Source organism: Polypterus senegalus, chromosome 16 (genome assembly GCF_016835505.1).
Source record: "Polypterus senegalus isolate Bchr_013 chromosome 16, ASM1683550v1, whole genome shotgun sequence".
NCBI classification, from domain to species: Eukaryota; Metazoa; Chordata; class Cladistia; order Polypteriformes; family Polypteridae; genus Polypterus; species Polypterus senegalus.
This window is the reverse complement of record NC_053169.1, coordinates 56,676,642-56,700,787: the sequence shown is the minus strand read 5'-3', so window position 1 is coordinate 56,700,787 and position 24,146 is coordinate 56,676,642. Positions and strand designations below refer to the sequence as shown.

The 24,146-nt window shown below is 40.4% G+C and overlaps 1 protein-coding gene across 3 annotated transcripts in view; it reads right to left on the bottom strand.

The window, feature by feature from the left end:
- Positions 1–24,146, bottom strand: part of arfgef3 (ARFGEF family member 3) — a 191,655-nt gene that overhangs the window by 42,348 nt on the left and 125,161 nt on the right. For all 3 annotated transcript variants that reach the window (XM_039738234.1, XM_039738235.1, XM_039738236.1), the window contains 6 exons: positions 23,772–23,882; positions 15,373–15,523; positions 13,557–13,850; positions 6,318–6,451; positions 3,500–3,642; positions 614–793 (listed from right to left, as the gene is read on the bottom strand). In XM_039738234.1, the coding sequence (XP_039594168.1) occupies positions 614–793; positions 3,500–3,642; positions 6,318–6,451; positions 13,557–13,850; positions 15,373–15,523; positions 23,772–23,882 (1,013 nt within the window). The remainder of the gene's footprint in view (positions 1–613; positions 794–3,499; positions 3,643–6,317; positions 6,452–13,556; positions 13,851–15,372; positions 15,524–23,771; positions 23,883–24,146) is intronic.

Sequence of the window (24,146 nt, the reverse complement as noted above, 5' to 3'; positions counted from 1 at the left end):
AGGCAGTCTATTGTAGACTTATGTCTGTAAAGACGTCACTGCTAAACTAATGTTAATCATTTTGTTACTTTGCTTTTTCCAATTATATGGGGTTTGCCAAAAATGTTTTTGTACTCGTAGTCTTTTTATTATAATATATATTTATACAGTATATTGTATCTTTGTACAGGAATAACAGCTCAGGACTGTGGCAAGACATTTTGTGGCACCAACTGGGTTGTTCCTTTTATTGTCCGGAGACAGAAAAACAAACAAAAACTGAACAGAAAACACATTCGATGCTATGCGTCCCTTCAACGTGGTATTTAAACCAAAGCTGCAGGGTAGTCACTTAACGGAGTTCTGTCTGGTAGGTTTCTCTGGCAAGTAATTACTCCTCCTTCTGGGATGCCCAGGGTTTTATGGAAGCTGGAATGGAGGGGATGGGGCTAAATGTCTTCACAGGGTGAGTTCTCCCCACTGTGAGTAATGAAGGAGATGACAGTGTTAGCACAGTGCCCCTTGCCATCTCCATGGGTAATTACATTCCTCGACCGAGCCTGTGAGGAGTTCCTTCGATACGCATGTGTGACAATATACTGTATATATGTTTTTAATTAACAGAAATGAGTACCTGGTCCTGCACGTCTTCATCACATAACTCCAGCTGCATAATGCGCTCAAACGGGCGAAACAAGGCCTCATTGAAGCGGAAATGAGGCAATTCATGCCAGTTGGACAGGACCTCAGTGAGAGTGTCGTGTATGAAGGACACAGCCTTTTGGGAAACATGTCTCTCTTTGTGGCAAGCAGCCTGGGTGCAAAAAAAAAAAAAAAAAAAAAAAGGATGGTTAAAAGGCAGCTAACCGCACAGTATTGAGTACGTACATAGACCCCAACTTTCTGTTCTGTTCTGACACCTTTCATGGTATTCAGAAAGAAAAAGAAAGGACCAGGTATTAAAATATAATTGAAAACAAACCATGGGTCAAAACCAAAATAATCATGTCTCTCTTTTGTCTTATTCAAAAAATAAAAATCAAGGAACAGAAATATGCTGCTAGACCTCTAAAACTTACACTAAAGGATATGTACTAAAATGTATAAAGCACAGGAAAAAAAACATATTATAATAAAATCCTAACTTACTCAAAACATAAGCAAAAAAGCTTATCTAAATACTTGTATATGTAGTACTAGTAGTGCTGCCAGTCTAAGACAAGACCCACAAAGACCCCAGTGTTAATATTTGCAGTATACCCATGCAATTCATTTGTCTCTGTTATATACCATGTAGGATGGGATTTGTAAAAGGTGTGTTAATGTTTGTGATGCGCCATCTGTTGGAATGATAAGTGCAATGCATCTGTCTCTGTTATATGCCATTTAGGATGGGATTTGTAAAAATAGTGCTAATGTTTGTGATCTGCTATCTGTTGGAGTGACAAGTGCATTGCATTTTATTACCAGAAATATTTGTGATGTATCATCTTTTGAAATGACAACAGACATAGCAACTGAACACATAGAGGGACACACAGGCACCTATTCTTTTTCAACCACTTCTGGAGCATCATATGAACGCCTGGGAAGGACACTCAAACGACAAAAATCTTTTGAAGTGAAGACCCGCCTCTCCCTTGTTTACTGGTCAGGTGTCCTGCTTAGTAACAGCTCATTTATTGGCTACTGTGGCACTTCAAATTATATCCATATTGGAGAGTGCTGTCTAAGAGAGAAGTACAATTAGAGATGATTTTCCAAAGTGGATTGTTTAATAATATTTTAGCAAAAATACAAATGCTTTTGGGATGTTGTGAGAATATCAGACATATGAATTATGCAATATGAGTAAAATAAGATTTTGTTAATGGATATTTTGATATTGTTTACTGTGTTCACTGTTAAAGCCTATTGTGACAGGGTAAAACACAGGGTGGAGTATTCCTTTAAGGAGGTAAATGAGTACATACTGTATACGTACATACCAGCCATCTGAACAGTGGCCTCTTTTCTGTGTTGAGCTCAGATGAATATTACCGTTGCCTAAAGTCCACTTCAGAGAGACTGAAAAGGGCCTTCTGTCCACAGTCCATCTGTAACTTGAATAAGTGTCTACATCTACATGATGATCTATTGCTAACTCTTCACTAACTTATTTAGTTATTTTTTTATCACATATATAATTCTGTTAATGTTTTATGCTATTATTAAGTCATGTGTTATTGTTATGTTTTTCTTAATGGCACAGTTATTGAAGGTGAGTAATTAAGCATTTCACTACATCTTGTACAGTGTGTATAATTTGAATGTCTGTCAGTCAGTCATTTTCTAACCTGCTTAGTCCTAAACAATAAGTTCGGGATGGTAGGGGGGTTCTGGAGCCTATCCCAGCATGCACTGGGCACAAATCAGGAACAAACCCTGGACAGGGTACCAGTCCTCCGCAGGGCAAACACACACACATAACTCACACAATATGGTCAATTTAGTATTGCCAGTCCATCTAACCTGCACGTCTTTGGACTGTGGGATGAAATCCATGCAAATATGGGGAGAACATGTAAACTGCACACAGTGAGATGCAATTCCTGGTCTCCTTACTACCACTGCGCCACCATGCCTTCTGTATTATTCTTCTTTCCAATGTGATCTTCCTACTTTTGTGTGAACCTAAAGAATGAAGTATCTTACATTTTCAAATTAAAATAAAAATGTGGGCAGCATGAGAGAGACAGAGAGAGAGAATTTGGGAGCATTCAGTGATACAGCAGGTTGTCATACCCACCACATGACAAACCACCTTAGGATTCCAAATTAGGACCCGAGCACAGCCGTGTAATGGGTGACACCTCAGCACCACACTAGTTCAAATGGAATGGTGTGAGGTTTTTGATGGTGTGCTGATCCTGACACCAAAGCCCGAGTTTTCCTTGCAATTTGGAGGACCTGACTGGAGGGCTGGATGCAGGTTAACATCATACCCAGCACGGAGCGATTACAGGTTAAGGGCCTTGCTCAAGGGCCCAACGGAGTGGAATCACTTCTGCCGTTTTACGAGATTTGGTAACCTTCCGATTGCTGGCACAAATCCCTAGTCTCAGAGTCACCACTCCACCCTGGGAAGCATGGTGGAACAGGAAAGATATAGTAGCACTTGAAGCTGTGCAGAGTAGAGCGGTTGATGTGTATTTTTCAAATATCACTATACACTGAGGAAATTCCTATAAACTGGATGCTAGCAAATGATGCCCTATTGCAAAAAAAGATCATTCAGCTAATCTAAGTTTAGCCAGTGAGCTAAAAATGGACCATAAGTAAAATCAATATTAAGAAATATTCGCAGGCACTGTAGCCTAGTGACCTGGGTGCTGGACTATAAACCAGGGGATCACTGATTCAATGCCCACCACTGTGTGATCCAGATGGATTCAAATCTGCAGAAACACAGAAAAAACTCTACTGCAAATCACTGTGGATAATACCTGTGGATAAATAAATAAGATGTCTGTTCTGTTACCTCCACTAAATGAGAAGACACGACACTCCAGGCTTTCATCATGTGAAGTAATGGACGTGATTTGCTCCTGACGATCCGTAACATTACATCTCCCAGGCGGAAGAGATGAAGCACACTCTTCCTCTCTTGAGTTGACCTGGCTTCTATTGGGAAAAGATACATTCATACAGATGAAAACACATTGAGCTTTCCTGTGTACATAGTATGAGGGTAAATCAAAGAGTGAATGCAAATTGAAAATAATGCAGTAGACATAATGGACAGATGTTGACACAATATTTCACATCACTTGGATTAAGTCATGCGCAATTAGCACAGTGCCACTCAGCGGTCTGAATAAGAAGACTGCAGGCATGCGATACCTAGTGGCACAGTCGATAACTACACCTTACTTCCGTGCTATTGACAAATATCAGGAATGTTTAGGTTCTCCCCTTGTATACTTATAATATGAGAGTAAATCACAAAAATAGGCAATTACAATTAAATGGTATGCGGTAGGAAAATTTAAAAGGTGATTCGTAAGAAGGCCAAAATTCGTAAGATACACCCAATTAATGTAAGATGTAAGGAGGCAAAATCTTTGTTGTTGAGTTATTTTGGACTTTGTCCAGCATTCAGAACCAAAGCTTCTCCCTGATTTTCTTCTGCTTTTTCTCTCTTGATCAGTTAACCTCCTTGGCCTTGACTCTGCCTTTATGCAATTCTATACACTTTTATGCAATTACCGTTAACCATGAGTCACCCACAGGGTGAAGTGTAACAATCTGCTTTTCATTTTTAGGCCCAGATAATGCTCGGGATGGCATTCTGCTGCCATCTAGTGGATGAAAAAACATCATACTGTAAAAACATCGCAAATACCTCTATGCATGAGTGATGCAGAGCCTCCAACTAAAACCACAATTGGCAAATGAAAGGCCTTAATGGCAGTTGTAGAATGAACTGAAACTCAACCACTGCGCGAATTGAGTGGTAGTGATAAGATGAGAATTGGATATTAGATGTTGACATGGAAAGTGAAGCATTTGATAAGTATTGATAAGAATTTGATAAGGTGCCATGAGAGGTTGGGCATCCAACTAAAAAAAGTGGCACTTCTGGGTGTGGTGTGTAGATTGGTGCAAAACTGACTCAAGCACTGGAAGCAGAGGGTGATGGTGCTAGGACCCTCATCAGAAATGACTGATGTTAAGAGTGGTGTCAAGCAAGGGTCGTGCTAGGGCTGCTGCTATTTTTAATATATATAAATGATTTAGATAGGAATATAAGTAACAAGCTGGTTAAGTTTGCAGATCATACTAAGTTAGATGCATTGCAGGTTAATCCAGGATCTGTTGAATCCTCACAGAGGGACCTGGAAAGCAGACAGGTTTGGGCTGATTTGTCACAGATGAAACTGAATGTCAGTACATGTAAAGTATTACATGCAGGAAGAAAAAATGGGAAGTTTGAATACACGATGAGGTGTGAAAATCGAAAGTACACCTTATGAGAAAGATTTAGGAGTCGTAGTGGACTTGACACTACAACTTGCAGACAGTGTTCAGAAGCCATTAAGAAGGCTAACAGAATGTCAGGTTATATAGCGCCTTGATGTGTGGAGTACAAGTCCAAGGAGGTTCTGCTCAAGCTTTATAACACACTGGTGAGGCCTCATCTGGAGTCCTGTATGCAGTTTTGATCTCCAGACTACAAAAAGGACATAGCAGCACTAGAAAAGGTCCAGAGAAGAGCGACAAGGCTGATTCCAGGGCTACAGGGGATGAATTATGAAGAAAGATTAAAAGTCCTGAACCGTTACAGCTTAAGCAAAAAGAGATCAAGAAGAGATATGATTGAAGTGAATTAGTCCAGTGGATCGAGACTGTGACTTTAAAATGAGTTCATCAAGAACACGGGGACACAGCTGGAAACTTGTTAAGGGTAAATTTTACACAAACATTGGGAAGTTTTTCTTCACACAGAGAACCATAGACACTTGGAATAAGTGACCAAGTAGTGAGGTAGACAGCAGGACTTTAGGGATTTTCAAAACTCGACTTGATGTTATTTTAGAAGTAAGTGAATAGGACTGGCGAGTTTTGTCGGGCTGAATGGCCTGTTCTGGTTTAGTTTCTTATAATGATACAGCACTGCATGAACAAATTCATTGTGATTTTCCCGGTAGATCCAGTTAAGTGACGCTGCAGTGTGGTGCACCAGTAGCTGCATGACAAAAAGGCAAAATGATTACTATCAAGTGCAGGGGCAAGCAAGGTGTTAGCCTCCTAAACACTGTTCACAATGTGGCAACTGTCAATGCTCGTGTGAGGGGAAATGTGGAAGTCACTAAGCCTGTGGTAGCTTACAATAACACAAGGGACGGGTTGATTTGTGTGAATCAGGCACTGACATTCTACCTTCTCATGTGTAAGCAACTGAAAAAAAACAGAAGAACAACATGCAAAGAAATGCACTTCTAGTGTCCCTGTTGTGACATTGGACAAATGTAAAAAAATTCAGCGTTTTTGACTTGTTTTTCCCTGGGGTGAACGTAACACTAAGGAGGTTAATCATGCCTTTACCTGCAGTTAATGCTTTTAAAGTCTTACCAGTTTTAATTTTCGACAGTAAGTTAAAATTATGTTTATCAGTGGAGTTAGATTTGATTTGTATTCACTGTTATTTTCCCTTTCAGATGTACATTATTGTTATGGTTAGGATTTAGGAAGAGGCTTGGGGGTTAGTAAGCATTAGCGGCATAAAATGCTCACAATAATGTGCCTTTGTATTCGAAAGAAGGCTTTCGACTGAGAATCAGAGATATGATACATACCTGGCATTATCAATGAATAGTCCAATGCCTCTGGCACCGAGTTGAAGAGCTGGGCCTGGGAGGCTTTTCGTAGTTGTTGAAGAAATCCGATCAAAGCAGCCAAGTTTAATTTGTTTGCCGCATCCTCAAATAACCTAATAAAGAGAAAAGGAGATAGACAGATGTGAGCTCTGCAGACCATAATGAAACTTCATATCAGATTGCAGAAACTGTCTCTGGCCTCAAACACCATATGTGCAATTTATCTCCTAGTGAAGATTAAAAATGAAAGACTGTTGGGCCTGAAGGTGACAAGATCACAAAAGATGATAAACAAAGAGGTAGCCAATACTGCACAGATGCGGATTTACTTATATGATTTGATTTTAGACTTTAATATAAATCTTCTTACTGCTATCATGTGCCAGACACCAATGCTTATACCCACAGTTCGGCCAGTAATTTAAAGAATGGCATTCCTTCTGCAGATCACTCCCTTTTTGTCTCTTAGTGTTTCAACCTTTGGTTTTGTGTCAACTCCTCCAGGTATTTATTATGAATCAAATGTTACCTTGTACAAAGAATCTGCACCTTTAACTATACTGTCCAGTTTGATTGAACCCGATGTGAAGAGCATATGGCTTCTACCAAATCTTTACTGTGATGTTAGATGAGCAGAATACATGTGAAGGGTGCATTGGGATGAATCATCAGTGATTTATCCTGATGGGGATCATTGGGTGTTTTAGGTCTCACAACCCTGGTGGTCCAGTCAGGGCTGGTCACTCCCCAACTTACATCCCGGTAGCTGTGGTCCACATATCTGTGATATTGAATATAATTTATACATAATAGGCTATTTCCGGCGCCGCATCCGAGTGGCAGCCTTTCCAGCAGCTCCGTATATGACTTTATCTTTTTACCTTTTTATCTCTATTTTTCTCTGTTTCACTGTTATGTGAATTTCCCCTTGGGATTAATAAAGTATCTATCTATCTATCTATCTATCTAATGTGTATACCTGTGTTTTAGTGTATGTAATGGGGGTTTGTTTGGTATCAGGATTTTGGTTTTGAGGTTTATTTTTCAATTTGATTCATTTTGACAAACTTGTATGTCATTTCTTTTGTCACATATGTGCGTTGGAGGACCTCCTCATAGGCTCAGTCGAGGTATGTAGTAATCCGCTGAGACAAGAGGGTTCGCTACTGCCAATGTTGTCATCTCCTTCTTTCACCACAGCAGCAACACACCACCCACTGAAGGCATTTGACTATGCCCTTGCCCGTCTAGTCCTGGAAGAAGGTGTCATTACTGGCTCAAGGACCTGCCAAACGGAGCCTTGCTAGCAGTGACTGCAACCCCATGACTCAACCTCTGTTGAATTCCCACAATCGAGACTTCCAAAGAACATTATTTTCTTATTGTTTATTCTTGTTTGTCCATGAACAATGAAAGGGATAACCCCGTTGGCGCTGCAAAATTTCTTTAACTATCTGGAGAAATGTCATTCTCATTGTTTATGTGGTGCATTTTGGACATGCCACATGATCATGATCATCACGCTGAAAATGGAACAAAAGTGACTCTTTAAATGGTGTGGCATCTTTATTATGCATTATCCCTTAGTGGATAAAAAAAGTCCTTGTAAATCTCTAGTCTAGTTAGCTTCAAATCAAAGTAAACTCTATTGCAATTTTTTGGGGGGGTTTTGACTCTCCTATTGTGTTTTGAAGTTTTATTTTGCCCTTTACATTCTGGATTGCTCTTTTTTGCTTTTAAATCGATTTCTCAGCTGTCATATTTCTATGTTGTCTCACATGCACATCAGAGAATCACCTTCAGGGCTCGTCTAAGGTGTGTAATACTCCTCCAGAATGAGAGGGGGCAATGATGTTAATTGTGTCCTCTCCCTTTTCCCTCCACAGTGCCAAGAAGATATCCAGCAAAGGCAACTGACCCCATCCCTCATGGTTGCTGGCTGGAAGGAGGTGTCGTTCCGCTGACTGAGTAAAGGGAGAAGCCTTATTGTTAGGAGCCTAAGGAGAAGCTACCTTTATTAAGTTGTTTATGTTAACTGTGCCATCGAATGCCCTTTTTGTTTTTCCTTAAAGATCTTTTCTTCTTAAAGAAATTGTCTTTCCTTGCACAACCAAAATGTTTAAGTCTGAGCTTTTCATCTCCTGATCCTTTTTCTCCTCACAACAATACTCAGACACCCTTGTCTATTGAAACAACACCGCAATGGGTAACGGGTTCTGGCCCAAATTTCCATGTGTGATTTTACACATGATGGGATGGTATTGGCTTAATTATGTCAATGCCCACATCTGTGATGAATAACCAGCTTCAAACTAGCATCTTACACTCATTTCCTCAGATGTTTCCTTTGTTGGATATTTACTTGCATTTATTGTAAGTGTCGCAGGAGATGGACTGGCAGGGCAAGAAATTACTTCCTGGGGCACTCTCATTATATACAGAGGATTCAGAAAAAGATTCAGAGCCCTTCACTTCTTTACATTTTGCTATGTAAAGTCTTATAAAATTCATTTTAGAATTCTGTTTTTTCTTTGTTTTTCTGTGGTATTTAGTGTTGGCTTGATGAGGGAAAAAATGAGTTTAAATGATTTTAACAGAAGACTACAGCATAACAAAATGTGAACCAAGAGAAGGGGCCTGAATACTTTCTGAATCCACTGCATATACAGCACAAATCATGTATTGTGGAGCATATTTTCTATAAACTGCAAGGCACTTTGAATGCAATTTATTAAATAGGTTAACCATTTGCAGTACGTACAACTAAGGCACAATGTCTTCAGAGCATGCAATTCAAAGCTTTCTTAGTCTGGGCCTGCGGGCATTTTGAGAAAATGCTTCTCTAAGTGTTTTGGTCTAGGAATCATGAATCCTATTATATAATCTCTTCTGTCCTCTTTAAATCATCCAAGCAACACAGCAGCATGTGCAAGAAATCATTTAAAAGAGTTCTGCCTGGAATCAATATGTAATGTCACCCTTTCTTATTGATTTATATGCTGCTTTTAGCGCTGTCTCTAAGTTTGTGACAGTTCAATGAATGAGCCCAGCCTGGAGAAGAGCTACAAATAATTTAAAGTGAGCACTGATGTTGTGGCTGAATGCTCTATTAAGGTGCAACTTCTACTTTAATGACTTTTAAAATCTGTTCCAAGTCTAACCCCAAATGACACAGAACTGCAGGGAGGTGTGATGAGTATTCTGTGGCATAGTGCAAGTTGTTAAATAAGTAATCGCATCCTGAGAAAGTGCAGGCTCCAGTCGGTTGCAGGTCTTTGCCAACATGCTTCACTCCGGGGATGAGTGGGGTGCTCGGCTGATCATGAACTCGTCTGCAAAGGCGAGTGGAGCAGTCAGGTGCCTCATGCACACCTCGGAGGTAACAGCGTATCACACCTGCGCACAATCAGGCCATATATACAGCAGCCTGCATGGCGGAGAGGGAAGAACAGGAAGAGACGAGGAACACAACAAGAGTGATGAAGGTTAAAGAAAAGGATGGAGGGAAAGGCAGGAGCGAGTGAGAGCTGGTGCGATGTAGAATGGAAACAGAGAGTCGGGAATTGAGCCATGGCAGAAAAGAGCATGTGGCCAACACTCAACAGGGGGCTGAGGGTTGCTCCTGCTGAGCAGCCTGGAGGAAGGCAAGACCAAATACTCCTGTGGACTTTGGTCTGAAGGTGGTGTGGTGACAGCAGACGGAACAGGGCTTGTGGGATTGTACAAAAGCTGACAGAAGGACATGAGGGACAAGAGTCGTGTTTGGGACATCTCAGCAGTGATCAAATGAGGTGGGTAGTGAAGGACATGAAGGATGACTGCACTTGTTGGCAGGTGTCTCTGAAGGCTGAGTAGCAGAGAAGTCAGATTGTAGAAGGATGCACCAGGGCTTGTGTGTTTTTAAAGTACTGATTCCTTCCTGCAATTTTAACCTCATTTTATTAAGTATTAATTGAAATGTTTTTAACCTCCACATTCACTTGCTTTTATGGGATTTATTCATTTATTGTGGACGATGCACTGAACTGTTTGCAGTTTAATTTTGTTTGGGCTTTTAATAAAAGCACTTGGCATTTCTACACCAACCCTTTGCTAAATTTGTGTATCCTCATTTGTGTGGCTCATCTCGGTCTATGACTATTGATGATTTCGGGTTGATGAGGTTCTTGAATGTGACAAGGTAGAGTGGAGTCAACCCGGACCATCACAGGAGGTTGAGAATAAAGCTGTCAAACTTGTCAAAAGAATATCCTATATTGTGGTATTCACTAATATACAGTATTCGGGTTACAGATTCCTGCCGATATACTGCTGTAATGTAAATTGATATTTTTATCATTCTTTGCTATATTGTCATTTAAGGAATGAATTGATGACTTACAGAAAGAAGCCCATTGTAATTTATCCACCCAGAGTTTTAGCAATGTGATCATTAATAAAAAAGCACTGTGGCGGTTAGGGAAGAATTGACAAGAGTGGGCCAGTATACAACTTAATTACCTGTATATTTACAATTTAATTCCAACTTTCTATCTATCTCTCTTTATCCTTTTCATGGCGTTTGTCTGAAATGTGTGCTTGAACCGTTTTATTGTTGAGTCTGGGGCAAAAAAAGCATCATCAAGAGGAGGTGGCCACTGGGTTCACAAAAAAACACGAACACATTATATTTATATTGTAATGGATACACATCGACTAAGGTGAGCACTACCACTCTGAGACACCATGGGACGCAATCACTGCCTCTCTTATCTCTCTCTTATAACCCACAGCTTGCAGAAGACACCCACTGAGGGCAACTGACCATACTTCTTTGGGTACAATAACTATAAAAGTGAGGCACTCTTGAAAGGTGGCGACTCATTCAGGAGATGAGTTATCTGTGTTATGGAACTTTGATCCTGAAATTGGACTGCTCTCCAGTGCCTATTGATTCAAAGCAGTGGCCAAAAGTTAGCTTTGTCAACACTTTGCATGATCAAGTACCTGTTACTCTCTGTTCTTTTCCTTTACAAGTAAACGTAGTGGCCTGGCTGGCACCCCATCATTTCTGTCGAGTCCTGTCCTTCCCTGAACCGATTACAATATGAATTGTGGCCAAGTGTAGGAATGACAGTTCACCAAAGAAAATTTGGGGTGCTAACTGGGTTGTCCTGTTTAATAATAGAAAGTCTCAAAACAAAAAGAAACACTTCTTTGGTGTTGAAACCCTTTCTCTCAGGCTTCAAATAACAAAGTAAAAGCTCAGCTCTTAGCCATGGATTAGGGTCAGTTTGTTCTGGAGCTCATTCCAGCAGGTCACTCATGCCAATATATGGTCAGGGAACTAGAAGAGGTAGAGCTAGGTGCCCTTGTTGGGCAGTTTCTCGGTGCTACGGAAAGAGAAGGAAAAGAGAATATTATTTATAGCAGCCATCTCTCATCCTGGTGGGTTATTATAAACCTCAACTGAGCCTGTAAGGAGGTCCTCCAACGCACATGCAAAACAATATATTCTGAATCGCAATCTGATTATTTAGGTGGCTATCTACCAGGTAATGCTTGTGGTTGGCTGGCCAGGAGGCAAACATATGCAACGTCTTCTCAGTTGCGAGAAGGAGCTCATAGATATGTGATACAGTATCTGCCAAATAATGCAAAGTGTACATGACACATTTCATCCTTATTGGGGATCGTCAGGTGTACACACTTTTGCATCCCCTCACAGAGATCGAACTTTGGACGTCAGCCCCTGAGGCGAAATCTCTGACTTACCCCACAGCGGCTAGTTTGCTTATTTGACAGGGTGAAGATCGCAGTACAGTATTACATTCTTAGTTCTGAATCGCAATCTGATAATTTAGGTGGTTACCTACAAGGTAACGCTTGTGGTTGGTCGGCAACTCAGCAAAGATCTGCCACACCCTATATATATTTAATTAATTAATGGCGACAATTATTTTATTGCGCGTTAACACAGTTTTTGTTATTATTATATTTTGAAAGCCTCAGTCTCACTAGCAATCAATAGAGATCAGTGATGTGCTTGTTACCGTGCATTTTGATACGCTTTGCTAGAAGGAAAGTTAGCTTTGTTGATTTGACCTCAAATCCCTGCACGTGCATGAGTAGCGAAGAACAAACAGCTTCTAAAATGGCATGTGGAGAGATACCAAAGTGAATGCTAATCGTCATGCTGAACATGTTCGTGTAGCTGATACACCTATGGCAACGTTCGTCTGGGAGGACATACACTTACGATGACAGAAGGTACAAACCATTTTGCGTGTCACTGCAATTGCCACCCCTGTGCTCTTGTCTCACAAAGACAGCCAGGTAGCTGGCCCACCTTGCATTCCTGCTGGCCATCGAGCCACCCCCTGCACAACAGGCAGCAACAGACGTTTTACGTTGATTTATGTGTGAAACCATTGCTTTGTGCGCTTTCAGAAAACAGAGTTTTTTGGAAAAAATATTAGCCCTCAAAGAGTCACGATTGAACATAGACTGTTTATGCTGATCCCTGATAAAAGAAAATGTTTCTGCTGGTATCTGTTCACATAAAAAAGAAAACAGATTTAGAAATGCTAACTTGCTGTTGCTTGGAAGGTGCCTGTTATAATGTTGTGATCGTGGCTCTGAACTCTGAGGGTGACTTGTTTTTCTATAACAAACTAGATAAAATGTTAATGCTCCGGAAGTGATAGCTCTGGCTTCATATTTGATTTGATTATATTAATGTTTAAGTTGAGATTTACAAGAAATATTTTAACTGCTACTACGTAAAGGGAATACTGCTGTACACTACTTTTGAGTTCATTATTGAATTTTGCATATAACAATGTGATTGTTGTGATAGTCTGCGATTAGTCATGATAAAAATTTCAATTGCTGCCCAGAGCTAATATACATTATATATATATATATACACACACACACACACAGAGGAGGGCTGGGGAACACCATCTCAGTGATCTGCTTGGACAGGTAGAACCTCACCATCTCCAGAATTCCGTGCCTAAGTCAGTATATATGTTAACCATTTTCATTGTAAAATGCAATGTGTTATAGTTCAGTAAATTTCTTATGCCAGCTTTAATAATTTTACATTACTTGATATAGTCCCCGGGACTAGAAGGACCACAAAACCTACAAATGTCTCAGTAAACACTCCAATGATTCAGTTAATCAAGAGAGAATCACCCCCCGGGCCATGCACCATCACACTCAGTAACGCACCTGTCAACTTGGGTGGAAAGCGTGCACACAGCCTTGGCCGCGCTGTTGCCGCTCAGCAGGCTTCCTCCTCGGAAGTCAAACATTTTGCCCTTGCTTGTTTCTCGGATGAGCTCTTGAATAGATAACGGCTGAATGACAGGGTGGCTGAGGGTCAGGTCTTGCTCTGAGACATGTTCCTGGGGGAGCTCCAGCGCCAAGTCCACTGCCTGCTGAGCCTGAGTGATGGTGACAGGAGGTTGGGAGGTGCCATCACTGAAATGAGAGTGCTCCAAGGTGCTGACAAATTCGCAGACCCTGTGAGAGACAAGGAGGTGTTTATAAAGCAGCAATCATCACCTTGATGATTTCCCAAAGTTAATAAATTACTAGGACGCACTTTAAAAGCCTCTTAAAATTTAGACTGATTGCCATCAACATAGCTGTGTGAGAGTCATTAACAGCATCCTTGTTTTTAAAAATTCATTAAAAATTATTAAATAACTGGACTTTAGCGTGTAAATATTAAGTAAAAATGCAAACTGATTTCATTGTCTTTTTACTCTAGACTGGAAGCTAGACCACTATGATTCAGATTAAGTATGTTTCAATTCACTTTTCAAGAATGCATTTGCATTCAATACACAAATGTTTTAAAATAAATTTGGATTTCACTGTAATAGACTAAAAAAAAAAAAATCATACACCATGAAAATAACACTGTATCATGGGTATTTGATATCACACTCTGTGACGGAGATATGATAGTAAAAGCAAAAAAAATTATTCAACCCAAAAAGAGCAGTCTAATGAATTTTCACAGAAAGTGAGCTTCAGAATAGGTGACACAAAAGTAAGACATTTTTGTAAAGCAACCGTTAAGGACCACTTTATTAGTTCACAGCAAGGATTAGAATGAACCAGTTAGATTAAGCAACTATGCATGAGAGCACAAGAACAACCAAACAAACATGTCTTAGTATACCAATCCCCATTCATTATTGTCAAATATTTAAAAAAAAATCAAGTGGAGGTATGAAGGTCCTCATAATATTACAATCTAACACACCAAACCTGGTAGCTTTCTCTAAAATAAAGAAAAAATAAAAAAAGATATATTTTTTTTACATTTTATAGTGTTTTTCATGATACTCATATCATTTTTGTGAGTGGGAAGCCACTTCCACTAATTTATAGCATCCACCTTAATGATGTGACGGCCGCCATTTTTTGCACTGGTACACTCATCACACATAAGCTATTATGTGGTGAAGTGGTGAGAGAGAGGCAGCCAATTAGAAACAGGGGATGATTAGGGGGCCAGAATGACCAGGCCGTGGTGGGCAATTTAGATTGGACATGAGGATACATCCCACTCTTTACAAAGAATGGCTAGGGATCTTTCATGACCACAGAGAGTCAGGAGCTCGTTTTTATGTCTCATCTGAAGGACGGTGCCATACTTACAGCACAGTGTCCCCATCACTGCACTGGGATCCAAATTCAAGACCACAGGGTAAGCACCCACAGCTGGCTTCACCAACACCTCTTCCAGCAGCAACCCAATCTTTACCTAGATGGTCTCCCATCCAAGTACTGACCGGGTCTGATCGTGCTTAGCTTCAGGTGGATAAGCTCTTCTAAAGTGCATGTGATGCTGCTGGTGACATACGTGTTAACATTGTGTGAAACTTCTCCTTAATCATATCTGCCTCTTTGTTCTAATTGAAGGAGTACTTGTAAAGTAACAGTAGGCATACACATTTAATTACACACTTCAGCTTTATGATCAACATTCAGTTGTAGGCTACAGAAAAGATTAAAATAAAAATACAGTTACCTGAAGACATGGGGCCAGCAGTCTAGGTTGTGACTCCCCATTTCCAGTCCCACATTAAGGATGGCGTCCATGCAGAGGACGTGGGCTGTGTGCAGACGCACGCCTTGAGGTCTCCCGATTTGCTCCAGTTTCTGCTCCACTTTCTGCTTCACTGCAATCAACACACTTTACTCCATCACTTCCAGTTACAGGACATTAAAACAAAAGAGCAGGGGTGTTAGGTAAGGTATGAGCTAAGAGCGCTCTGGGGCCACTGCCAGAAAGGAACTCTGATAAGTCTACAAATCCATAGTCACCCTAATTTGAGGAAATAAGTCAGCTTTGAATGTCAACAGAATAATCCAACTACTAATGAAGCAGTCTGGTCTACAGCCCTCAAAGCAAAAAGCTATGGCTATGAGTTTAAATGTAAATAGCTGGATGTAAAGTGTCCCCCATCATGTTTGACACATTTTTCCTTGATTTAAGTGTTTCACAGTTTAAAATTACATATCAAACAATTCAGGCGTGATTAAAGTGCACATTGCAGACTTTCATTTAAGGGGATGTGCATACATTCCAAGACACACAACAATTTCAGGGCACCATAATGTTTGGGAAGCAGCAATGGCATGTCTATTAAAGCCATATTATTTAGAACTTTGTCACATATCCCTGGTTGAAGTCTCTGATTCATAGAGATTAACTGATGCTGAGGATCTTCTCTGGTAAAGCTCTGCCAATCCTCTGACACAGTAAACACAGCCCCAATATGGAATCCCAAGGCAAAGTCAAAAACAGAGCACAGATTCAAAAATCTAGTAATCACAAAACACAGCATAATCCATGTAAACACTCCACTCCCTAGCACATTTGAAATAAACCGCCAGGAATTATGGGAGGCGTGTCAAATTTATAGGGAGGAGGGCAGTTCCTGGCAGTGATTGGTGGATGGCCCTGCCTCTTGGGTGATCACCCACAAAACACATGGAACATAACCAAGGCATTTTATAGTCACTGACAAAAGTAAAGAATATTGTACATAAAAAACAAAGGAAATATTAAAACAAATAAACGGCACAAAAATGGATAAAATCAGAGAAGAAACACAACTTTCAACCCCAGTCAGGGGTTAAACACTGGCTGAAACATGACACCTGCTATTGCTAAACTTCTTGTTGTGTTGGTCAGGACTATCAGAAGAAGTATAGAACAGCATGATATGAGAAAAGCCTAACACATTGTTTAGGTAACCCAATAGATTTTTTATTACTATTATTTATTTCATGCTTGAGTTTTCCCATGGGATTAATAAAGCTTTATTTAATCTATCTAAAATTTTTCAGCAAGACCTAAAACATACTTCTCATCATTTTGGTCACCTTCCTTAGCGTTGCATTTTTTCTCAAAAAAGCAGGTAAAAAAGCATTGCAGTTTTTGGCTTGAAAAATTACATTTTTATCGAGTCTTATCTTTCTACTCTAAAACATACAAAACACTAAAAGTACAAAGTCAGAAGTGTAAAAAGTATAATAATGATACAAATAATAATATGAAATTAATAATAATAATAATATAGCTGACACCATTCAGCATAACAGTTTATCTCAAAAACAGTTCTTTTGATCACATCATCATCAAGAAATAATTTTAAGGAAGTAAGTGGATCTTGGCTGTCAACATTCACTTTTATTTCTGGCTGCTTCACAAAATTGAAACGAAGTGGTGCTGGTTTGTTGGAAGTAGAGTCAACAGAAACCCTAATAGGACTAAGCATCGCTTTCAAATTCATCAGAATCACTTACTTTTTCACCGCCTGAAGACAGATTCACTTTTTCATCACTGCTGATGAGAGGCTCCTCAACATCACTGCTCATATCATTGTCAAGAGCGGGCAACACCTGGGGCCTCATGTATAAACGGTGTGTACGCACAGAAATGTTGCATAAAAACGTTTCCACGTTCAAATCGCGATGTATAAAACCTAAACTTGGTGTAAAGCCACGCACATTTCCACGGTACCTCATACCCTGTCGTACACAAGTTCTTCGATTGGTTTTGCAGACTGGCAGCACCCAGTGTCAAAGCAGTGCTACTGTTCCTGTGTGGTTAACCTTTATTTTCCTGACACGGCTTTATAAATACACTGAAATTAACCGCATATTGTTTATTAGTTTAATGCATCTGATTGTAATTAACCAGTAACAATATAATGGTCCATGGAATGGTCAAAGTATTCCAAATACCATAGTTGCTTTAGCGTTGTTACTCTCACTACACCTTATTTTACTTCTTTCAGCTGCTCCCGTTAGGGGATGCCACAGCAGATCATCTTTTTCCATATTACTCTCATTGCACCACTCAGAGCAGCTGATCAGAAAGAGAATTATCGGTATACAGCATCAAGCACACGCTGCCTCAGCCATGCTTCCAATTTGAACTGCTTCTCACGCGGGCTTCAAACCTTTCCTGTACCTACCTTGCGGTTTAGAAAAAAAGTTTCATCCCAAGAGCTCTAAACGTACTCAATCAGTACATCAACTGCTCCTTGTGGACCTGTTAGTACTTATAAGTACAATTACCTCACTGTAAACTTGCACTACATTTATAATATTGCACAACCTGAGCCACTTTATAAAGCGCTTTATCCTAGAGCCGCCCCTGAGTACTGCTGCAATAAATTATTTCATCGAAGGTCGAGCACAATCACTGCGCCACCGTGTTCCCATGTTTAATAACGTACTTTAACTCCTATCATCATGAAAATTATATCACGTATACATCTCAGTATTTTAGTTATTCAGAGAGCTGTAATATCACAAATGTAATGGATTCTGTGTCCTGTCAGAGGAAGAGAAAGCTGGTTTAAGAAGCACGTAGTGATTCACACACATAGAAAGAACAAAGCATTTAACGTGCTACTTTACTTACGATGTGATTTGAGAAACTAGTTAATTAAACGATTTGAAGATGAAGTCCATGATGTTCTACTTTAATGACAAAGTAAACTTTGTGATTAAAGTGGAAATTTCGAGATTGAAGTTGACATTTCGTGCTTTTTCCCCACTGTGTGCCTTTTTTTTTTCTTTGTACCCTAATAAGCTTTCATATGACACTCAGACGGTGGGCTTCGACTCGCCTTTTCATGGCAACTTTGATATGTGACAACTTCTTTTTTATTTCGGGCACTGTGTGACTTTGTGAACTTGAGCTTTCGAGTTTCTCCGGAACGCTATGTCACTCGATCAGCTTCCTTTTGTTGTTAATACCACTGTTTAAACCAACAAATAGTACGTTTTTCCTTCCCTCCACTTGGTATTCGCTGAAATTCTTCCATTTTCTCTCTTGCTTTTCCCATTGTCTTTTCACAGAACGCTGAGCTTAAGGGCTATTTATATTGATTTACACATTTAAAGAGGCGTAATTCTGGGAGGAGTTGGAGCGGGAGAGCAGGCGCGTTCATGAGTGTTACTTTTCACGTTTACTGGGATTTATGTAGCGGAAGAACGTGGAAGTTGGAGTATGCACAGATTCCTGCATCTGGATTTTTCTGTGTGTAAGCACATTTCGGCTTTTGTGCTTACGTCATGTTATAGTGCGAATTCTACGTACGGCGTTATGCATGAGGCCCCTGGGCTGCAGAAAAACAGTTCTTATTATGAAGACACGTCTATACTGTTGCCCAAGTGACACTTGGCACCAGTGCCTTTAGCTCTGTTTTTACAGACTCAGTAATGTTAACACTAGGGAAGCTGGTCACTCCACCTTCACAAAACTTATGCTTGCCATCAGAACAATGCTGAGAAGTGGAACGCCTCTCACCCCAACTGTTGATGCCCCTTACCCCACCTTCTGACTGATTGGTCACTTGATTCCATTCAGTTTTAACAAGTTTCATGTTTGGTCTTAAAGCGAAATTCTGTACACTCAGAGCAGCCGCTAAGTGAAATCCAATGACACGTGATCTATGGACATCAATTAAAATGCAACATACTTTTGTATTTTTTTGTAAACTGACACAAAAAAGTGCAGAAAAAGCAATTGATCATTTGGTTTATATATTTTTAATTATGACACGGCAAAACAATGCCAAAATGAAACACACCACATGCACATGCACTGAACTGCAATTTTGGCACAAATATTTTTCCATACTGCGGTGGGTTGGCCCCCTGCCCGGGACTGGTTCCTGCCTTGTGCCCTGTGTTGGCTGGGATTGGCTCCAGCAGACCCCCGTGACCCTGTGTTCGGATTCAACAGGTTGGAAAATGGATGAATGGATATTTTTCCATAGACCTGTCATTATCGATGTATGGAAAACACCTCTTTACAAAGAATTGTGGGGGTGCTTTCAAAATTCCCTTCATCTCTTCTCTTTCTGAACCTGCTTTCATGCTGAATCATTCCCACTCCTAAACCTGTCCCCTTGTTACAGCATGCTGGAGTGCACAATCAGCACTGGAAGCAAATTACTTTTCTAGTCAATGACAGTGACAATGGGAAATGACCTCCATCTTTTCCTTTCAATTCTTCAATGGTTTTAAATTTGCCATTTTAAAGCCATTTGCTATGTTAGCAATGTTCATTTTAGCTTCATCAACTTACACAAAGTATCACACACTGTGTGACAGGAGCATTTTCTGTGGACTGTGTCCTGTGTTCACACACACTGTGACTGCACCAGGACAACTGCTGTGCGACTGAGGATTATCGTGAGCGATGGAGATGAAATGGAAGCCAAAAGACAAGATCAAAAGATGAATAAAGGCTTAAAACCACGATGACAATCAGAACTGAAAGACTAAGGACAAAGGACAAAATGAAAGCAAATGTCAAAGCCCGAAACAAGTTGAAACCAAAACTCAATCCTACCAACCAAGGCCTACTTGAATAAGAAATTACTAAGGAACTTGTAGCCAAGGGGTAAAGAAATTATATATATATAATGGAACGTGGCCCAGACACAGACAGGCAGACATCATCATAATCACCCACACATGTTTATTTACACGACAATTATTTACAAGGTGCAACACAACCCCCAAACTCCCCGAAGTCCAGGCCTTTCAACCAATGCCTCTTTCTCTCTTCAGGCCGCCTCCTTGCCTCTCCTCCCGAGCTCCGTCCTTCTCCTCACCTGACTCAAGCCATCGAATGGGGAGAGGCGACCCCTTTTATCCCCACCCGGACGTGCTCCAGGAGCCTCCCGATTAGCTTCTGCCAGCACTCCCCAGTGTGTCCCTGGTCTTCTTACCCCCAGCACTTCCGGGTGTGGCAGAAGTGCTGAGGGCCAGGGCTCCAAAGGCATTGGGGCACCCCCCTGGTGGTGACCATGGGCCCCTATAGGGTTGAGCTTCCAAGCTTAGTTCCCGTGGTCCCCAAAGCCACCAGGGCGGTCGACCCCACATGGTCTGGGGGAGGCATAAGCCTTCCTCTGGTCTGTCCTGGCTGGGTAACACCCCCAGGCACCTGTGACAATATATATATATATATATATATATATATATATATATATATATATATATATATATAAAATCCTAAGCCTAAAAGCGCAATGGTTTTGTGCAACAATTTTATGTGACTTTTTATGTCACGCTTTAAATTGACCTTATTTTAAAACCTACATACAGTGGGATGCAAAAGTTTGGGCAACCTTGTTAATAGTCATTATTTTCCTGTATAAATCGTTGGTTGTTACGATACAAAATGTCAGTTAAATATATCATATAGGAGACACACACAGTGATATTTGAGAAGTGAAATGAAGTTTATTGGATTAACAGAAAGTGTGCAATAATTGTTCAAACAAAATCAGGCAGGTGCATAAATTTGGGCACCGTTGTCATTTTATTGATTCCAAAACTTTTAGAACTAATTATTGGAACTCAAATTGGCTTGGTAAGCTCAGTGACCCCTGACCTACATACACAGGTGAATCCTATAATGAGAAAGAGTATTTAAGGGGATCAATTGGAAGTTTCCCTCCTCTTTTAATTTTCTCTGAAGAGTAGCAACATGGGGGTCACAAAACAACTCTCAAATGACCTGAAGACAAAGATTGTTCACCATCATGGTTTAGGGAAGGATACAGAAAGCTGTCCCAGAGATTTAAGCTGTCTGTTTCCACAGTTAGGAACATATTGAGGAAATGGAAGACCACAGGCTCAGTTCAAGTTAAGGCTCGAAGTGGCAGACCAAGAAAGATTTCGGATAGACAGAAGTGACGAATGGTGAGAACAGTCAGAGTCAACCTACAGACCAGCACCAAAGACCTACAACATCATCTTGCAGCAGATGGAGTCACTGTGCATCAATCAACCGTTCGGCTCACTTTACACAAGGAGATGCTGTATGCGAGAGTGATGCAGAGGAAGCACAAACAGAGCCGCTTGAGGTATGCTCAAGCACATTTGGACAAGCCAGCTTCATTTTGGAATAAGGTGCTGTGGACTGATGAAACTAAAATGGAGTTATTTGGGCATAACAAGGGGCGTTATGCATGGAGGAAAAAGAACACAGCATTCCAAGAAAAACACCTGCTACCTACAGTAAAATATGGTGGTGGTTCCATCATGCTGTGGGGCTGTGTGGCCAGTGCAGGGACTGGGAATCTTGTCAAAGTTGAGGGGCGCATGGATTCCACTCAGTATCAGCAGATTCTGGAGACCAATGTCCAGGAATCAGTGACAAAGCTGAAGCTGCGCCGGGCTGGATCTTTCAACAAGACAACGACCCGAAACACTGCTCAAAATCCACTAAGACATTCATGCAGAGGAACAAGTACAACGTTCTGGAATGGCCATCTCAGTCCCCAGACCTGAATATAATTGAAAATCTGTGGTGTGAGTTAAAGAGAGCTGTCCATGCTCGGAAGCCATCAAACCTGAATGAACTAGAGATGTTTTGTAAAGAGGAATGGTCCAAAATACCTTCAACCACAATCCAGACTCTCATTGGAACCTACAGGAAGCGTTTAGAGGCTGTAATTTCTGCAAAAGGCGGATCTACTAAATATTGATTTCATTTCTTTTTTGTGGTGCCCAAATTTATGCACCTGCCTGATTTTGTTCGAACAATTATTGCACACTTTCTGTAAATCCAATAAACTTCATTTCACTTCTAAAATATCACTGTGTGTGTCTCCTATATGATATATTTAACTGACATTTTTTATCATAACAACCAACGATTTATACAGGAAAATAATGACTAACAAGGTTGCCCAAACTTTTGCATTCCACTGTATATATGTTTGGTATCATTATTTTTAGAATTTATCAAGCTTTATTGTGATGTTGTTAGATTTTTAGATTCTTATTCCATTTTTAAAGTATAAACCAAAAAATATGAAGAACTCATGTCCCACAAGGCAAGACTTTGTGCAAAGAGATTTAACCATGCCCGGGGCTGGAAATAAAAGACAAAGAGTAGGACTGCTGCTGTACAGGCTTTTAAATGTTCAAAGCACTGCACGAGATGCAGATCACGCGGCACGGCAGTAGGTTTAAAAAAAAAAAAAAAAAAACAAAAAACACTGCATTTGTTTCTCACTGTATTGCCGTTTAAGAGAGGGTTTCGGAGGAGCAACCGCGTTTCCTTGGGGTGCGTTCAGCCCCCCTCTTCACAATGCGAGCGGCAGACTGGCCGCAACTGAGGGTTGGGCACTGAAGGCACCCATATATATAATAAATAAATAAATATATATATATAATAAATATATATAAATATTATATTATATTATATATATATATATATATATATACATACACATATACACTGTATAGTCTCATATCCAGTGACCTGCGGTGGGCTGGCATCCTGCCTGGGGTTTGTTTCCTGCCTTGAGCCCTGTGTTGGCTGGGATTGGCTCCAGCAGATCCCCATGACCCTGTGTTTGGATATAGTTGGTTGAATAATGGGTGGATAGAAATACAATGGCAGAAACTCAGCTACTTCTTCATGAACCTCATCACAGCACCCATATGTTTTCCCATGGATGCCATCTCTGTTGTCACCACAGAGGTGGCAACACATTTTTCTCCATAAGACATTAAAGACACATTAAATGGCGGCTTGTTTGTCTTAAATGTGTAGCACTGGATGACACCATGTTGAGGGACAACTGCACATGCTGTAGGAAACGGATTGCTCCATTAACAGTGTGGTAGCTAGTAGGGCATTTTAAATGAACTAAATAATAAGTTGCAGAAATCTTCTGTTAATTTTTAACTGGTGCACAGAATTATTTTGAGAAACCCTTTTGTAATAATAGCATGGTAATTTTTGTTAGTGTTATACTCGTGTGCTTTTTTGCTAGCAAGGTTTTCAACACACAATTCAATACATTCCAAACAATGCTTACTTGTAATATGAATGTCTGGATCAAAATGATCAGTTTATTTGACAGTCCTGCTACATACCTTGAGATATAGTATCACTCGTCTCTGGGGCTTCTTTTTCCTCCTTGTCTTCCTGCACACACGATGCTGCTGCCATTTGAGCCAAAGCAGAGGCACAGTTGGCAGCAACCCCTGCAGCCAAAGCAAAATAACATTAAAAATGACTGGCTTGTGCATTAGTCTAAAATTACACCACAGCAGGGGAGTTATGAAATAAGTAAAGCAGAACTACCTCTGGCACTTCTAAAACACCAAAGAATGTATGGGATGAACAAGGAAATCACTAAAAAAAGAAGGTGTATTATATTTTGACATACCCATTGAAAAAAATGATTTCAGACAGGAAAAGCTGACTACGAACGAGGGAGGTTGGGATAAAAATCACTTCCATGTAAC